This window comes from Rissa tridactyla, chromosome 8, assembly GCF_028500815.1.
Source record: "Rissa tridactyla isolate bRisTri1 chromosome 8, bRisTri1.patW.cur.20221130, whole genome shotgun sequence".
Taxonomy (NCBI): Eukaryota; Metazoa; Chordata; class Aves; order Charadriiformes; family Laridae; genus Rissa; species Rissa tridactyla.
The window spans coordinates 51654832-51667266 of NC_071473.1; the positions used below are offsets into that span (position 1 = coordinate 51654832).

General features: G+C 37.5%; 1 protein-coding gene across 1 annotated transcript in view; it reads left to right on the forward strand.

The window, feature by feature from the left end:
• The window catches only part of HOOK1 (hook microtubule tethering protein 1), a 31952-nt gene that overhangs the window by 5319 nt on the left and 14198 nt on the right, over nt 1–12435 (forward strand). The window contains exons 2-10 of the mRNA XM_054211539.1: nt 863–948; nt 2620–2692; nt 3021–3071; nt 4561–4693; nt 5606–5673; nt 7273–7335; nt 7560–7643; nt 10503–10669; nt 11262–11402. Of these exons, the coding sequence (XP_054067514.1) occupies nt 863–948; nt 2620–2692; nt 3021–3071; nt 4561–4693; nt 5606–5673; nt 7273–7335; nt 7560–7643; nt 10503–10669; nt 11262–11402 (866 nt within the window). The remainder of the gene's footprint in view (nt 1–862; nt 949–2619; nt 2693–3020; nt 3072–4560; nt 4694–5605; nt 5674–7272; nt 7336–7559; nt 7644–10502; nt 10670–11261; nt 11403–12435) is intronic.

Here is a 12435-nt window from a genome sequence, read left to right on the forward strand (position 1 = left end):
GTCCAGCCCTATGTTTAAACACTAGGTAGTGTGATGCTTGGAAAATAACAGGAAAATATGTATATATGTTAAATATAAACACCAGGAATAATATACGAATAAAATATGATGACCAGGAAAAGTTGCATTATGTCTGGTTAGGTAAAGTTTCTTGGGTTTTAGCAGTATTTTGAAGTTGTGTATTTAAATAGGAACATCTTTAGAGTAATTTGGGAATTCTGAATTGCAAGGAAATATTTTGCCAGCTCACAGGGCTTGAAATGGTTCAGTCTTTTTCAGCTATCTTCATATCCTTAAAGTATGTAGTAGCTCTCAGACAACTGTTTTTTCCACTGGTTTTGTGTAATTTTCTCCCTTAAATTCTTAACCCCCAAATAATTTCAGGGGTCTCTATTAGCGTCATGACTTATATTACTAAACGCTTACAGTAAAAGACTGAATTTTTCTCACACACACTACACCACCCCCCACCGCCTCCCAAACTTTCACTTGTCTGATACCACTTTTTGTTTAGGTAATTGTGTGTCCAGAACTAAGCACTCCAACATAATTTGAGGGATGGATAAGTATGACTTTAGTTTCCCAAGTCAGTATTGTGTAACCTGATTTACAATAGAAGGGCTAGCATGAAAAAGCAAAGCATGCTACTACTAACTTTTTAAGCTACTAGTCATAATCAACAGTTACAAATATTGAGATAATTAGGTTGACTTAAAAAATAAATATTTCAAGAAGGACTATTGCTTCAAGAAGAAATACATCTTGCTAAATGTTTGTGCCTTAAGGAGGAAAACGAAGATGGTAACTAATTTCATGTACCTGTCTACTGAGCGAGAAACACAGTGTTTTTCCCTCTTTTTAGTTGCAGACATTCCATACTGATGCACCTTGCAGAGATGTTCAGGACTTGACTAATGGGGTTGCCATGGCGCAAGTACTTCACCAAATGTAAGTTGATACTTAAGTTTGAAAAAAAAAAGCTATTTCATTTCTTGAGGTTTTTGTGTTTGACGTGCATAGTTGCTTTCTCCCACCCAAAGGTTTTTGTATAGTTAGTCAGAAACTTAGCATGGACAGTTTATAGCAGAAGATAAAATACACCTTTACATTGTTGTTTTGGCGATGATATAATAGTTGAATAATAGTGTGATAGACTGGAGATGGTGATGAGATATTCTAATACTGCAGTATTAAATTCCTACTTAAGGATAATTGGCCAGGAAAGATATGATCTTTTTCACTTTTCCCATCAACAATATTTCCATGGATATCAATGCTCAGGCAATATGTTCCTCTTTGGAACGAGAAACGTAAAGTTCAAAAGACATGTCTTTGTGCTGTCTTCCTCTTGGGATTGCTCACTTGATTTAGATTTAAGTTCTAGGATTTAAATGATAATTTGCTACTTGTGTGGAAAAAAAGAATTGTGCAACTTCAATGGCAATTTTATTATTAAAAATAATAGTGATCTAATCAAAACCAAAGTCATTCCCATTTTATTGGTGTGATGACAAATGGTACTTGGTTTGAGTGATCCGCTAATTTTGAAATTTGCAGTTACTTCAGAGGGTTGTAACATGAGTCTTTTATTGAAAGTCTCATGCTACAAGTCATCACTGCAGTTTTATTGCTGTTGTGGGCTCAGATAATAAAAGAGAAGTCTGCATTACCATCTCCTGCTAAAACTATATTTTTGATTATTAAGAAATTACTTAAAACAAATGCCCCCCTCCCAAAAAAAAAAAAACAAACCAACACCGAAAAAACCAAACAACCAGAAACAACCCACCTGTCTGCTTGAAAAGGTTTTAAATGTGCTGTATAAAGACAGAGTTCACCTTTTCCTGGAGGCATGGCAGAAATTGATTTAAGGTTGCTCAGTAAAGATTCGCTGAGGGTCACTTCCCATGTGTTTGTGGTACTAGGGTGCCATGGGCTTTGGGCAGACTTCTTTACAACCAAATTGGCTGATATGCAACTAGGGATAATAATTGTCTTTTATTAGGTGCTTGAGACCAATGAATAAACAGCATGGTGTAAAAGTTAAAATATTGTTAGATATGCTGTAATTGTATTGCTTGGCAGCTCGATGTGTGCAAACACCTCCCTCAGCAACTCATCCTTATTTATGCTGGCTAAGTGAATATGCTTCTACCCAGGGGAACCAAAGACATACGAAAGTATGAAATGCCAGTAGTTTAAAATGTTATTTTTTCTTGATAAGTGCCTTTGACCAGTTGTAGCAAATGTTGGAAAATCCAGATGTTGGAGAGTAGGTACCAAACATAATGTCAGCACTGGTCAAAAGAGGATGTTTCTTTACAGCATTATGATCACTTTGTCAGGTATAAAATTCAGCATAACAAAGACCTTCAGATCCTTGTGTTCCTAGCTGTAGCTAGCCCAAGCACGTACAGAAATTGTTCCTGCCTTGGAAGGCAGTGTCTTAATTCAGCCAGCAGGATGGAGATTTCCTGTGACATAGGTATAACTTGCAATCTCCAGGAATTCATACCTTATTAGGCACTGTAGTCAAACATCTGATGATTTGATGCTGGGAATTTGGTATCTTATTTATTTGTGTGCTTGTTGATGTATAATCATTTAATTTTGTTTCAGAGATGTTGCTTGGTTTGATGCATCTTGGCTAAATCGCATTAAAGATGATGTTGGTGACAACTGGAGAATAAAGGTATTCAAATCTGAAGTTAGTGCAAGTTTGTGGGTTTGGATATTGTGTCTCTGCTGAGACTACCTAGCAGTCTAAAAACTACGGAATTAAGCTCAGACTTTTTTTAGGTTGTTGTAAATGAACTTGAACTGTCTGTCGATAGTTTAAGTGCCTTCCAGCATTGTTGCATGGGGATTTTTTTCTTGCAATAGTTCTTTTCCCCTGTCATTGTAGGGTCCTCTCATAGAGCTGCTATATAAACATTTTAATATAAATTATTATTTAATTTCAGCAAAATTAAGAATTGTAATAAAAGTCTGTAACCTTATCTTTCATGTACAACAATCAGTCCAGTAATCTGAAGAAGATACTTCAAGGAATTATGGACTACTATCATGAGGTATGGAAAAAGCAGCAATTTTTTTTGTTGTTCTAATCATTAAACAATACGATGATTGTCCTGCTTCACCTAGCTTTTCTTTTTTTTTGTCTTGGCAAAGTAATTTATTTTAAGGACTTTTTCGTCAGAAAGTGTATGATAATTATCTGGTTAATTGGGAGGTCTGAGTGAGCGTAAAATTAAGTTGAGCAGGTGTATTTTAGATAAGACTCTTGGAGTATAATCTGGAAACCATGTTTCTGTCATTGCCCAGGCGAATATCATAAGGACTGAGCTGCAGAATCCCATTGACTTTTGCGTGTGCATTTCGTATTTTCTCTTGTCTAGTGAAGTTTTAATCCTTTTATACACAAGAGAACAGACTCGGCAACCCTAGTCTAGCTTTTACAATATTCCCTTGGAAACTGGGAGATAAGTTACGAATCCTCCTGGACGTAGTAAGGGTTATAGTTTGTTTTCTCTTACGCAGGATGAGTATGGTAGCCATAAAAGGGTGCTGTAAAAAAAAAAAAAAAAAAAAAAAAAAAGAAAAATTGCTGAATTTTGTGTGGAGTTTGATTACAGCTACGTAGTGGGTATGGTATAGAAAAACTTGCCAGATCATTTCATGGCTTCCTGGTCTCACCTGGGTTTAGTTGTGATACCGAGTTCCAAGCCCTTCTGTATTGCCTGAGGCTCTCTGGCAATCCCAGAAGTAGAACTTCTTTAGGTTTATGGGGTGCTTTTTGAAGGATTAGGGAGAAACTGAATTTGGAATCACTTTAAATTCCTGTTTTTATTTTGTTGGTAGAATAAATTAATTCTCTCATGTTTCAGGTGTAGCCCAAGAACTTTTAACTTACACATGAAAAAGTGACAGTAGTAAGTGGTCAGTTAACTAAAACCCCAGTTAATAGACTTTAAAAACTTGTGGTTTTGCAGGAAGAATTTTATACAACTCTTACTGAAGTGCGTAACTTCATTGCACTAAATAGTTGGTAGGTGTTTTGCATATATTTTTAAGTGCTGTTTAATTAATTTAGGCCTATTCAGAGAAAAATATGAGGTCCCAAGTATGGTAAATGTCCTTGGCTAGCAGTGCATTGAGTACCCCTTTCCCCAAACACACATCCACGCTGAGGGACAGAGACAGACATTTGGAACGGTCTTTTCTGGCCCAAGAGAGGCACAGTGTGTGACATCTGGGTTTCATGTATCAAGCCCTCTGACAAATGAGTTAAGAGCATCTGCTTTGTCTAGGCCTCTTCAGATCCCCTAATCTGATACTGCTATCTACGTACTCTCTCATAAGCCAGTATTTTTAGTGTGTATCTCCATGTTTAATGGTTAAAATCTTTCCCATCCATAAGTTTTATGGTAACAAACTTACTAGTAGAGTGTTTTCTCTGGGTGGCTTATCGAGTCCAGGTTTCTCACGTGATACCAGATTTTCATGTTGGACAAAAGTGGGAGTCCATTTTCTGTCTTCATTTTTTTTTTTTTTTTTCAGTTCTTGGGTCAGCAGATTTCAGAAGAGCTTATTCCGGACTTAAACCAGATATCGGAGAACTCGAATCCCACTGAACTGGGCAGGCTTCTGCAGCTTATTTTAGGTTGTGCAGTCAACTGTGAAAGGAAACAAGGTGGGTGCTACCTTAATCCGGTCAACAAGCAGCACGTTGCATGCCTATTCTGAAACTGGAGTTCACTTAAAAGCAGAAAATCTTTGGGAAACTTTGGTGAATAAAACTCAAACTTTGCTCAGGGTAGGTGTAACAAAAAAAACCCAACAAACCCAAAACAAACAAACAAAAAACCAAACCAAAACCCAAAACTACAGTGTTTGCTAAAGTGTTTGGATTATTCATACTTGTTAAAATATGTACCAAGATCTAGAACTTCCTATTCAAATGCAAATAAAGCAAATTAAATTAAAAGCTTATATTAGAAACTGTCTTTTGCTTATCTGCAGGGTCTCAAAACTGAATCAGTTGAGTTTTCTCTCCCCTTACCAGAGCTAACGCTCAATGCTCTGATGGCTAAGGAATCCTCAGCATGATTCTGTTAGTAGCATAGGTGTGATTCCTAGGTAGTCTGAAATGACTGCATCAAAGATTGATTGGGACATAAGCCATCAGGCTGCATTGGGAATGAAGATGCTAGGAATTACTTTTTTTTTTTCATTAAGTTTTAGTTATTAACTCAATTACAAGCTTGTTGACTCTTTGCAAAAGCTTATGCATGTACATACATAGGTGTATCGATAAAAAAAGAACCGTGGAAATACAGATGTCCTAAAATCTCCTTGCTCTATTATGCACAGTATAAATGTGTGTGAAGAGTTTATAATCTCTTATGCCTGTCTATCATATCTATCATATTACTGGATAATAATGTTGGTTAACAGTAGTGCTCTGTATAAAAAGAGCGCTACTTGTTTTGAAGAAGCTTTATAGAGAATAGTTCATTCTGGATCTTTCTGCAAACAGTATGTCATGTTACTCAAGCTGTTAAGATGAACGTTGTCGTGAGTCACTGCGAATTCTTTTTCATAGAACACATACAGAATATCATGACCCTTGAAGAGTCTGTTCAACATGTTGTCATGACTGCCATTCAAGAGGTAAGTAATAATTCATAGCCTAATGCTGTCATTTGAGAAGTCTGAATATCCATTTGTCAATCTTTGTGAATTCTTTCATCCAAGGAAAGGTCAGGGAAGTGTGTAAGTACGTCTGTAAATCATCTGGGAGGATCAGGACCAAGCAGGGACCAGAAAGAAAATGTAATGTGCAATTGCACCCTCATCTAGGTAGCAGTGGAGTTGGTAGTAGGCTTTAAAACTTAGATTTAAATTGACTGAATAGTCTTTAAAGCTATAAATGCCCTATTGGGAGAAATAAACCCGTAAGTCTGTTTGTTGTATTCTGACTAACCAAACTCTATTTCTGAAGAATTGTTGACAAACATACTGTGTACATCTTTGTACTGGAGATCAGCGAGAGCTGTGTTTATGTGAGAGACCTAGACAGGTTGGAGATTTGGGCAAAGAGGAACCTTATGAAATTCAACAAGGGCAAGTGTAGGGTGCAGCACCTGGGGAGGAATAACCCCATGCACCAGGACAGGTTGGGGGCTGACCTGCTGGAGAGCAGCTCTGTGGAAAGAGACCTGGGAGTCCTGGTGGACAACAGGATGACCATGAGCCAGCAATGTGCCCTCGTGGCCAAGAAGGCCAATGGTATCCTGGGGTGCATCAAGAAGAGTGTGGCCAGCAGCTGAAGGGAGGTCATCCTCCCCCTCTACTCTGCCTTGGTGAGGCCGCACCTGGAGCCCTGTGTCCAGTTCGGGGCTCCCCGTTTCGAGAGGGACAGGGAACTGCTGGAGAGGGTGCAGCAAAGGGCTACCAAGATGATGAGGGGACTGGCACGCCTCTCTGATGAAGAAAGGCTGAGGGATTTGGGTCTTTTCAGTCTGGAAAAAAGAGGGCTGAGGGGGGACCTTATCAACACTTATAAATAGTTAAAGGGTGGGTGTCAGGAGGATGGGGCCAGGCTCTTTTCAGTGGTGCCCGGGGACAGGACAAGAGGTAATGGGCACAAACTTGAGCATAGGAAGTTCCACCTGAACATGAGGAGGAACTTCTTTCCTGTGAGGGTGGCAGAGCCCTGGCACAGGCTGCCCAGAGAGGGTGTGGAGTCTCCGTCTCTGGAGACATTCAGAACCCGCCTGGACGCGTTCCTGTGCCACCTGCTCTGGGTGACCCTGCTCTGGCAGGGGGTTGGACTAGATGATCTCTAGAGGTCCCTTCCAACCCTATGATTCTATGATTCTTATGTTCCCATTGTTTACTTAATGGCAATTGACGTGGCACAAAGAAGTGTGATAACTATTAAATTAATTGAGTGAAATCCCATCCTCTGGCTTACTCAATTTTTTAACTTGGCTAGGGGGTAACAATAACTTAAACAGATCACAGATTCATCCAATAAGATGCTACTGCTAATTTGGGGAGGGAGGAGTTAAAAAAAAAAAAGGCATTTTATTCTAGATTTGTTTAAATTCTTTACCAGCCGTGAAGTGGTTTTATTATTAAACTGTTCTGATATATTGCAAGGATGCAAGGGCATGGTGGAAAATAGTATTGGTACTCCGTAGACAGTGAATTTACAGATACTAAACCTCTAATTTAACTTTCTTTTCCTGTGTCCTGTTTCTGTAGCTCATGAGCAAGGAAATAACAGGTCCTTCCACAAGTGACGCTTCAAGCGAAATGGAACAGCAGGTAACTGCCTGATATTTGTTGTCCTTGTAGTTCAAGCCCGAACAATAAGTTGGTATCTTGCCATCCCTTAAATGAAGAAGAGGGCTGCTCTTCCTCTCCAGTTGTAGAAGTTAAAATAAAAGAACCTCAACAATAAATTGCACTTTTTTGTCTTCTATCTGCACAAACTGCTTGGTCTGTTTTCCACTCGAAAATGAATGGTTGACTGTCTTATTTTTTAAAAGCTTAAAAAAGCTTTGGAAGATCTTCAGGAAGCACTAGCAGAAAAAGAAGAGTTGGCACAGAGATGTCAAGAGCTAGATTTACAGGTAAGAAACAAGTAGTCGCTTATTTCTTTAATACGTAGTGATACTGCTATTAAGGTGCAGAAATTTTGAAGGGCAAAGTTGAATTTTGCATTTATTTAAGTTCCTATGAGGATTCTTAGCCATTTGTGTGGGAAAAGCAATCATTCTGTGCTCCAGAATGCAATTACCGGACATAGTTTCTTGATGGAAGTATAAGCTGAGGTGCTGTACCAACTGTTAATGCAAAGGTGGTTTGGTCTCCTACGTTTATGTTTACCCCTAGTAGCAGGTAGCCATCAAAACAATGCTATCATGGCTTTAAAAATTGCCCACTTTGTTTTTAGTCACTGCTTCCTCTAGTCTTTTGAACTGTGTCCAAAAAATCCAGTTCATGTAACAATCGGTCATTAGATTTAATCATAGGAAAATCATGCTGTTTTCAGTAGGAGCTGATGAAAGACTAAAATTTGAAATTTATCTTAAAATTTACTCTTGTTTTTTTTGTACGCAGTTGCAACTTGGAGAATATTTCAGGAAATAAAAATAATGGAAACTAATAGATCCTTGCTGACGTTTTCAAACCACACTAATAATAGGCCTACTTTTGTTTTTAATTGGTATAGAAGTTAATCAAGTCTCTTTTTAGAAAAACGAGGGAGCACATCATAACAATAAAGAGGAACATTCATTTCAATCAATTTCTTAAAGAAAAAAGAAAAAAATAATCCATTTGTTAGCCCTAAATCTGATTTCTCTTTTATGGCATTATAATCTGAGAGTAGAAGGAGGTTTATCTGGTAAGGCAGTTCATCTCTGATTCTGTACAAAGAGAAGCTTTGGGTGGCATCCTCTTAGAGGAGCCAGAGTGCTGTATTTGCTGTATGTGCCCCTGGGAAAAAAAACAAAACCAAAACCCAGAAAGCCAGATGCCAGTTTTACATTTCTTAAAGGTAATGATGACTGGAAAAATGGAATACTTATATATAAGTAGCTCATAGCTAATTGCCATGCCCAGGAAACTGTTGATAGAATTGAATTGATATTTCATTTTTCTTGAGGCAGTACTAAGGCTTCCTAGTGAAAGCAGAGATCTAAAAACGCTTGTGAGCAGGATCTGCAGGAGAAAATGATTTCTTATAAATGGGCAGGAGGAAAAATTTGACAGCTGAACTTGCAGATTACAGTTGTTAAACTGCAAAAAGTGTGTTCACTGTTCAAAAACTCTCTTCTAGAGGTGCTGGGATAAAATGTACTTGCCCTTTCTGCGTCCATTAGGGGTCTCAGCATGTCTCACTAGAGAAGTCCCAGGCTTTCTCCTTTCTCACATTCTCTTTCAAGACTTCTGTCTTAATTAGTGATAGGATGCATAAAGCCATTTGCTCATAACATGGTGTGGGCCAGGTGAAGGCATGAAAGGTGTTTGAGGGAAAGGTACCACTGAGTATAAACAGATGAGTTAATGACACCACAGCTCTGTAATACTGGGACATGTTTTTAAAGTATCTCTTCATAATTTGTTGACTTTGACACCACTTCTGTTATGCTGAAATAATAGAAAAGGTGAAAACTTGCTCTGAGTTGTGTGAAAGGTGTAGTTTTTTTTAAGGTGTGAGATGGGTGTTCTTTTAACATTGCTCTAAAAGTGTGACTGTTGTGCTCGTTTAAGGAGTGGCCAAACCTTGAACGGGAAGGATTACCGTGAGCAAGGCTCAGGCATGCTCTCTACTCACAGGTGTGTGTGTGTGTGTGTCTGTATTAAAGTGACATCTCGTGTGTAATAAAGGAGTGAACTAGAAAGCCAGCATCTAATGAAGTGGTAGATTAATTGCTGTTTTTTTTCTTACATCTGTTTTACTGGTAGACTTTTAAATTATGATCACAAACAAACTGTTTCTTAATATTGCATACTTCAGGTTGTATCTGATGTTTTATGTAATAATGTCACCATGGTATGTTGGGGTGTTTTTTTAAATTTTATTTATTTGAAGCCATAATATTGACTGACGCTTCTCATTTAAACTAATTCTTAATAAATTCACTTGTAAGGTCTCAGTCTTCCTTGATATTTTCCAAGAGTATAAGAAAGGTAGGTTTTCTTTATGATTCAGGAAAACATAACCCGAAAAGCATATTGTCCCTGTTTAAATGCCAGTTAACTAACACATGCTACGTGCTCTTATGTTTGACAGGATGTTAAAATTAACACAACAGCTTTCACTAGAAAAACTTTAAAGGTTCTATGCTCTTAATCCTTCCCCATTTTTATGGCTGTTAATATACTTAACTGTTTCAATAAAGTGTTGTATTCTCATTTGCTTAGCTGTGAACACTTTCGATATCAAACTTGTTTGATTGTTGCAAAATATGCATGCTCTATATGAAGCTGCCTAGGTTTTTTCTTTTGCGTGTGTGCTTACTAGCTTATGGCGCCTGAAACCGCTTTTTGCACAACCATTCACTGCTGAGCGCACGGCGGTACTGTGTTAGTGTGCTAGCCAGTGCCATCCTGCTTTTTATTGTTACGTACAAGCAAGATGGAGAGTACCTTTACACCAATCCTTAAAAGTTGTTTTTTTTATGGCGTCCATGGTATCCTTTTTAATGAAAGTCCCAGATCCTCTCCATATCACGTTGTCTGCCTTTGCCATGGTTTCAGATCCAAAAATTTGTCTTTTTTTAGAGGGACTTTTCCTTTAGTGCTTCATAACTGTCGTACACTAAAGCATCTGTATGCTCCAGTATGCTATGTGAATTTACATTCTAAAATTTCTAAACGCTGAATCTTTTTCATAAACTAATTTGGTGATGTATTGCTGTCTTGTTTTAGTTCTTTCCAGTTGGGCAGGTCTTACAATGTTGATGCTGTTTTATCTGCACTAGGTGGCTGCCCTCCAGGATGAAAAAAACAGCTTGATGTCAGAAAATGAGATTATGAATGACAGGCTAGATCAATTAGACGACTCTCTTGATGATCCAAATACTGTGGTTGCAAAAAAGTATTTTCATGCACAGTTGCAGCTTGAGCAACTGCAAGAAGAAAACTTCAGGTATGAAATGATGTCTCTGAAAAATCCCTCGCTTGTCAGGTCAAATATATCCTGAGAATTTCTGGTACTCTTTCAGGGTTTTCCATCTCAATTTCTTTTTCTACAAAAGATTTCTAGTACTGTAAAAACGTATTTTACAGATGGTGCTTACCTTTAAAAAGTAAAAGGAACTGTTACTTTTTGTAGAAAATAATATTTTCTAGTGGCCGTATTGCAGCTATTTGACACGTCAAAAAAGGTGATGGAAAGCAGAAAAAGAGTGCAGAAGCAATTTCTGTGTAAACAAAACAAAAACCCCTAAACCTGTACTGATTTCTCTTACATACTTCTCTTTCTCCCTGTGATCCCTTTGGGGGGAAAAAAATACCTTTTCATTTGATCCCTTTATATTGATAAAGTGAATTTGTAGTACGGAATCCATTACGATTTAACAGGTAGAAACAAAAATGTTCCACACTTACATTACTGTTTTTCTTGCTACTTAAAACAATAGGTTTCCTTTGTCTTATTTATTTTTAATAGTTCTAGCACTACATGAAAAACGTGTAATAACGGTGAGTTCTTAATAGAGTTCCTGATTTTAATCTGATAGGCTTGAAGCTGCAAAAGATGATTATCGTGTCCATTGTGAAGACCTAGAAAAACAATTGATTGAACTGCAACATAGAAACAATGAACTAACCTCTTTGGCAGAAGAATCTAGAGCCTTGAAAGATGAAAACGATATTCTTAGGTATGTAATAGAGATAACTCCCCTCACACACTTTAGGAGGATTTAATGACAAAATCCAAGGCTTTGTATTTAACAAGGTTTTTTTCTGAGGCATTATTCCTGCAGATAGATCTTATCTGAACGAGATCTAAAATAAATGTCGGAAAAGGGCCCTTTGACAAAGCAGAGATGGAGTGGAAGCTTTCAGGGATAGCCTCTGTTGTTTGCATAAGAATAGTAACATGGAATTTTCCTGTGAAGCAGGATTAATCGATACAGAAATTATTATTCTTCGCATGGGATGGAAGGTGAAGTTCTGCAAGAATTAAGAAATTTTTAGCGGGTGGTGTGCGTGTGCATTCTTATTAAGGGGACGTTTGTGTTGAGAAGAGGTTGCCTTTTCTCATGTAGAAAAGCATATATGCTGCTAGAACTTCGACATAACTTTTTGTGTAGGCTAGATTTAGATTAGTAACATGATTAACAAAAGGAAGATGAAATACACAATAACGTTGATGAGATTAAAATTCCAGCTTGTGTAAATCACATTAAATACCAGACCACCCAAGGAATGTCCAAAGCAAATCATATTGCAAAAGCAGGTCTGCTATTCATAGTATAGTATGAATAAAACATGGAAAGAAAAGTGGTTTCAGGTGTTTAACTTACAGTGATTCTTAAATGACATCTGAAACAAATCTTAACTATAGATTTTCTTGCATAATTTTCTTGTACTAGCTTCTAGTGGTATGAGATAGCAGATATTAATCACAAATATTAAAACTAATTTGTGTATTTATGATCCAAATATTTTCTTAGCACATAGATTTTTGTTAATGATCAGGTGGTAATTCTTGGTCATATCTGCTAAAGATCATTTTCATAGTGCAGTTATGTTCTAATTATGTATAATTAGGTATAACCCTGCAATGAGAATGTCTGGGTGGTTTTCCTTACCAGGTACAAGTACTTTGAGATGACTGCCTAGCACAGCATGTTATGTTGCATTTATATTGCACCCCACAGAATGACCTAGAGCTATTTGACATGCTAA